Genomic DNA, 6,000 nt, shown 5'->3' with positions numbered 1-6,000 from the left:
GGTTGGAGGCTCACAGGAAAGAGGACTGTCCCCACCCTCTGGCTTCTGCCGGCACCGAGGGCCAAGGACCAAGTACCATCCCATGACCACCAACAAGTTTGGGTTTTGCTGCCAGCTGCGGAGGCAAGGGAACAAGGCTCAGAGAAGGACCACGTTGAGTGCTCTGGCTCAGGAGACCTGCTCACAGGACAAGAGCATGGAGCCAAGTGTCCTGGCTTGGACTCATTCTTCCTCCCCACAACAACTGAGATTGGGAGAACTCTGAACAGAGGCGGAGCTGTCCTAATCCCCAGCCAACAGCCACAGTGGGAATGAGCAGCAAAGATGGGGCCCCGTTCACCGCCATCCCCAGTTCTCCAGAGGAGCGAATTTCAGGGGAGCCATTGGGTTTCAGCACTTGAAAGGTGAGTTGTGGGGGCCTGGGCAGCCCCCAGCAATGACAGCAGGGACCCAGGCACCCAGAAAGTGAGGTCTGGGCTGAGAGTGGGAGGCCGGGGCCTCTGGCCTGTCAGAAGAAGGAGATGCTGGATTTGCCTCCGGGCGGGTTGAGAACTTTGTTATGGGAGCGAGGCCGGGGCCCCAGCCTGGGCTCATGGCTGTCCAGGGTTGGCATGGGTTCGGGGTTGACGCTGTCTGCTGCCTGGGCCCGTGCTTCTCCAGGTGCCGAACTAGCTGCAGCTGTGAAGAGAGGTGGCAGAGTGCCTGTCAGAGGGCGAAGGAGGGCACAGGGCTGGGCCTTAGCCGGGCTATTCTCGGACTTCCATGATGCACAGGAAACATATCAGCCAGGGGGAATCAGCTTGTGCCCTGAAGTCCTCCCTGCATGGAGGGGGAGGGAAAGTGGGAGAGGGAGAGAGACAAAGAGAGACAGAGAAAGAGCAAGGTGCATCTGGCTATGCTGCTTACGCTATGTATTAGGCCTGGCTAGCCCACAGGCTCCCCCGGCATATTCCTGGTACTCCCTTCCAGCTGCTAGGCTTCTGCTTTTATACCTGGTCAGTTGACCATTACAGGTGTATGTGTCCCAATCCACTGGCAGTTACAGGGGGGTGTCATCACCCCTTAAAGATACATTAACATTTACACTAGATCAGCTTCCCAAGAGGGCCACACTGGCTGCCAAGTTTACCAAGGGCAGTACATGGCTCACCTGTTGGTTCAGGCTGGGGGTCATCGCCTTCACACATGAACGAATGGTCCTGCAAAGAGCAACTCTCTGATCAATGTTTGGCACCATGGCACTGCCACTGGCTTCCTCCCAATCACATAAAAGAAAATACCAGATATGACCAGTAACATTTTGACCTGTGGCACAGAAACACCCTTTAGAAATCCTAACTGGGGGCCCGGAGAGATAGCATAGCGGCGTTTGCCTTGCAAGCAGCCGATCCAGGACCAAAGGTTTTGGTTGGAATCCCGGTGTCCCATATGGTCCCCCGTGCCTTCCAGGAGCTATTTCTGAGCAGACAGCCAGGAGTAACCCCTGAGCACCACCGGGTGTGGCCCAAAAACCAAAAAAAAAAAAAAAAAAATCCTAACTGGCACAGCAGGTAAGGCACATGGTCTCCTGATCATCACCAGGTATGCAAGGCAAGTACCCTCCTGGCTGTGCCATCCCTTGCCTCTCGTTTTCAAGGTGAGTCCCTAAGACTCCAGATACCTTCTAGGACAGGTCTCCCTGTTTCCTCAAATAAAAAAACTAGGGACTGAGAACTGTATCCTTACTCATCCGAGAGTGGGGTGGGGACCATTATGCTGGACACATACGGCAGTGCTCAGGGCCCACAGGCAGTGGCAAGGACCAACCCAGGCATAGCACCTTCTCTACTGTCGGTCTCCCTGGCCCTAGGACTGCATTCTTGAACACTTTTTACAGGCTCTGCCCACCGTACCCAGAGTCCTGAGCTAATTTGCTGGGTTCCTGGGGCATTTCAGGCTGAGCAATGGGCTCAGAGGCCACCCAGGCTGGCTCTACCCAATTGCTGGCCCTTGACCTCTGCTCCTCTGCTTGCTGACTTCAACTGGGATGATGCCAGAGACAAAGAGGGATGCCCAGCCCCACATCTCTGCCTCTTCATCATTCAGTGGCCCTGGGAAGGAGTCCTGCTCGTGCTTGAAACAGGCCCCAATGCTCAGCACATGACTAAGTCTCCTCTGACATTTTTTTTTTGTTTTGTTTTGTTGGGCCACACCCGGCGGTGCTCAGGGGTTACTCCTGGCTATCTGCTCAGAAATAGCTCCTGGCAGGCACGGGGGGCCATATGGGACGCCGGGATTCGAACCAACCACCTTAGATCCTGGGTCGGCTGTTTGCAAGGCAAACGCTGCTGTGCTATCTCTCCTGCCCCACCCGACATTTTTTAAGGGTGAATGCATCAGGGTTCAAAAGTCCACTATGGGCTGGGAGAGCAGGTTCAGATGAGTGAGGCCCGAGTCTTGCACATAGCAGGGCCTTTTCCATCCCCAGCACTGGAGCACAGCCTCTGAGTAACGATGGGTATGGCCACATCAGTGCATCCCATAAAAACAGATGAATAAAGCAAGCTGGCTCCAGGGCAGAGGATGGTAGCAGGCGAATGTATGGACCATGCGGACATTTAGGCCCAATGTGGCACAGATCCACTGTCCCTGCTTGGAGCACAGAAAGAGAACATGGTGTACTGCCACCCATCTGACTGTGGACCCTACACAGATCTCATGAGCATATGAGCGTGTGTGTGTGTGTGTGTGTGTGTGTGTGTGTGTGTGTGTGTGTGTGTGTGTGTGCGCGCACACACACACAGAAAGAGAACATGGTGTACTGCCACCCATCTGACTGTGGACCCTACACAGATCTCATAAGCACATGTGTGTGTGTGTGTGTGTGTGAGACCTGTTACAGCCAGGGTCAGCTGTGTGTATGTGTGTTACCTGTTACAGCTAGGTGTGTATAGGGGGTGGGGATGGTGGTTGTGTGTGTGTGTGTGTGTGTGTGTGTGTGTGTGTGTGCGCGCGCGTGCGCATCAGGGTCAACTGTGTGTATGCTACAGCTAGGTGTGTGTGTGTGTGTTGCCTGCAACAGCCAGGTCAGCTGGGATCACCCTCAGTCCTATATGACGTGCACAGCACAGCTGTTCTGGCCCATCAGGACAGCTGCCCGTCGTGCCAAGTGTACCTTGGGTTTATTTGGGTGAGCCAAGGGTGCAGCGATGGTCATCGGGGACCCAAAAATGTCGCTGGTCTTCCCCCCTGGCGGGTTTAGGCGTTGTGGAGGCTGCTGGGGCACTGACGACTCGAAGATACCGCTCCCTTTCCCTCCTGTGAAGCAAGGGAAATGAGAATGAGAGCAGAGTGGGGAGTTGTGCTGTAGTCTACAGCAAGAAGCCCACCTGCCCCGAGACTCCTGTTCTCCCGCTGAAGAATTATGTCCTTTCCATGCAAATCCCAGAGTCTGCCCTGGCCAGCACACCTGGGTGGGACCTGCCCTGGACATTTCCGCCTCTTTCTGAATGAGAACTGGGTCAGTACAGGCCCACAACATCTCTGCCACCAGACAGTGATTCCAACAACTATGACAAATGACAAGTTTACTGAAACAAGCAAACCAGGGAAGGTGACTGCCTGCAAGAAGCAAGCCCAATTCAACCCCGGGCACTGCATGTGCACCCCCCCCCCCACACCACTGGGGTCACTCCAGAATGCACCAGCCTCCCCAAACAGGACAGAAATTATGGGCTAAGGATTACACTGACAGCTGGTGCATTTTGGATACAAAATTCCCAACAACAGGGCCAGCATCCACACCTTAAAGGAGACCCAATTCCTGTGCTGGTGGAGGGGACAGTCTGGGGTCACTATGGTGATACCAAGAATGAGAGGCGCAGCCTCTCAGGGAGCAGCACAGAGCTGCTAAAAATCAGCTAAAGATCGTCATAGCCACCAAGTTCTGGAAACATGCACATGCCCCATGACCAGGAAGTGGAGGGGATGAGGTGGATGCAAAGTACTCACTCCCAAAGAGGAAGAAAAGGAGTCTCAGTCTCTGAGCGCCCATAAGAGGACCAGGCCAAGTGAAGTAAATAAACCCTGGGGTCACTCAAGCTCACTCACAGGCAAGGCAGAGATACAGAACAGTGGGGGCCCCGCCAATGGCATTGCAGGCGCTCAGTGCTTTGGAGAACCCATGGGATGCTGACGTGGCTCTGAAGAGTATGACAAAGCATGGAAGAGAGGAGAGGAAGCAAAACTCAACCCAAAACGTTTTACAGAAGGAAAAGCAGAGCACAAACATTGCCCTTCAGCCTGAGGAGCTCTGTACTTGGCAGAAACATCTGTAACCTTCTAGAAAGGAAGACAGGTGTCTGGACCTTCCTCAAAGCTGGGGGCTTTCAGTATTTAAAGCTTCTAAGATGCTTGGAAATGGGCTGACCCCAGTGACCCGGGCCAAGGTGGAAAGGGGCCTCCCCAGGATCCTTGAGGTCTTGCCTTGGGCCTAGGAAACAGATCCAAGATTGCGGGTGTCTGCACCTCAGCGTGCAGAGGTGACCAGGATGGAGAGGAGACCAGGGTGGAGAAAATGAACAGACACAGACAAGCCTTCAGCTGGGCTCTGGAAACCCCCATGAAAGGGAAAGAAAGGAAACAATAGGAGAGGGATGAGGCAGCACCAAGCCCAGCAGGCCTCATCACCACAACAATCAGGCCCTTTGAAGTTTGATCCAAACCACAAGGAAAGGAATGAGAGAGAGAGATCCCAGGACTGAGAACCCATAGAGGCCGGTACCTGGGGGGTTGGTCCTCTTCGGAGCGTTCTGAGGTTCTTTGGTGGGTCCGAAGATATCCGACGCCATTCTGTTGGGCCTACTGGTAGGAACAGCATCTGTGATCTGTGGAGCTTCCCAACAGGCCACTGGCTTTTCCAGGTAGGCGGTGTGGGCCTGTCAAGCCTTACAGGGTTGGGGGGCACACCTGGGGATAGACCCCAGCGAATCACAGTACCGAGACACACCCTACATGCCTCCCGGGCACCTGACAAAGCTTCTCTCCACGCATCTGCCAGGTTCAGGGTTCAGGGAGGAACCAGCTGGCAGACCCACCCTTAGGAGAGGCACCTCTGCCTGCCTGGGGAGGTGGGTTCCCAGAATCCCAGCCCTTTCATTCAAACATTGAATGAGCGCTTAGCAACCGGAGTATCCGCCCGCCAACAATCCCTCCTTCTTGGGGGGGGGGGTGTCCCTTCGCCCCGGAGCAGCTCTCTCGAGCCAGGATCCCCCCCAGAATCCACTAACAGTGGGGCGGGGGAACCTACAGGGGTGCAGAGCAGCTGCCTTCCCAAAGCGTGCTTGCTAGGGGCCTTCTCCGGGCCCAGGCCCGGCCCAACACAGCCCAGCCCGGCCCGGCCCGGGAGCCGCTTCCTGGGTGACCCAAGGTAGCAGGAGGCGGCGCCGTGCGGAGAGGAGGCTCCGCTCCAGACCGCCCGGGCCGCGTCCCTCACGCCCGCCCCGCACAGCAGCACCCGGGGCCGCACGCACAGGCCCCGCACACCAAGCACGGCCTCACCTGGCGCCCGCCGGGGGCCCCGCACTCTCCGGACCCCGAAACATTGTTCACTCTCGCTCCCCGCCGCCGCCGCACTGCCCGCCGGCCCCGCGCGCCCCGAGACCCGCCCTCCAGCGCCTCCCATTGGGCGAGGTCGACGCCAGTTACGCCCTCGCCACCAATCACGGCGGCGCGACACTCTCGAGCGATTGGCGGCAGCAGACGACACTCAAAGTAGTGGGCTTCGGGCATTGGACAGGAGCCGGGGAGGGAGGGGCGGGGCTAGACGCGGCGGGCCGTCCCACCACACCGAGGCGTAATTGGCGGGGCGGAGACTGCGCGTAACGTCTGGCGTGCTGGGAGTTTCCCGCCACGCCCCGCAGAGTCCAGCCTGGGCCGGCGAGGGATCGAGCGCTTCCGGAAAACGGTGCGGATTGGGCACCAAAACACTTGGCTGGAGGGAACAAGAAGGTCGGAGCATCT

At 56.9% G+C, this 6,000-nt stretch overlaps 1 protein-coding gene across 1 annotated transcript; it reads right to left on the bottom strand.

Annotated features, from left to right (window-relative positions):
• Window positions 1-208: 208 nt before the first annotated feature.
• On the bottom strand, window positions 209-5,613 carry JPT2 (Jupiter microtubule associated homolog 2). The gene is made up of 5 exons (XM_049768104.1): window positions 5,539-5,613; window positions 4,763-4,839; window positions 3,155-3,297; window positions 1,151-1,199; window positions 209-702 (listed from the first exon to the last, which is right to left on the bottom strand). The coding sequence occupies exons 1-5, from the start codon at window positions 5,580-5,582 to the stop codon at window positions 509-511; spliced, it is 507 nt and encodes a 168-aa protein (XP_049624061.1). The 5' UTR covers window positions 5,583-5,613; the 3' UTR covers window positions 209-508.
• Between the last annotated feature and the right edge of the window lie 387 nt (window positions 5,614-6,000).

This window comes from Suncus etruscus, chromosome 2 (assembly GCF_024139225.1).
Source record: "Suncus etruscus isolate mSunEtr1 chromosome 2, mSunEtr1.pri.cur, whole genome shotgun sequence".
Taxonomy (NCBI): Eukaryota; Metazoa; Chordata; class Mammalia; order Eulipotyphla; family Soricidae; genus Suncus; species Suncus etruscus.
Note: the sequence above shows the minus strand (reverse complement) of the source record. Positions and strands in the feature narration are given on the sequence as shown.

Excerpts from the sequence above, each read along its gene's own strand:
- JPT2 (XM_049768104.1), bottom strand. The coding sequence starts at position 5,582 with ATGTTTCGGGGTCCGGAGAGTGCGGGGCCCCCGGCGGGCGCCAG. Across the intron at positions 4,840-5,538 it reads GGGCCCCCGGCGGGCGCCAG|GCCCAACAGAATGGCGTCGG; the intron begins GTGAGGCCGTGC and ends TCCTACCAGTAG. Across the intron at positions 1,200-3,154 it reads CTCACCCAAATAAACCCAAG|GACCATTCGTTCATGTGTGA; the intron begins GTACACTTGGCA and ends TGCTCTTTGCAG.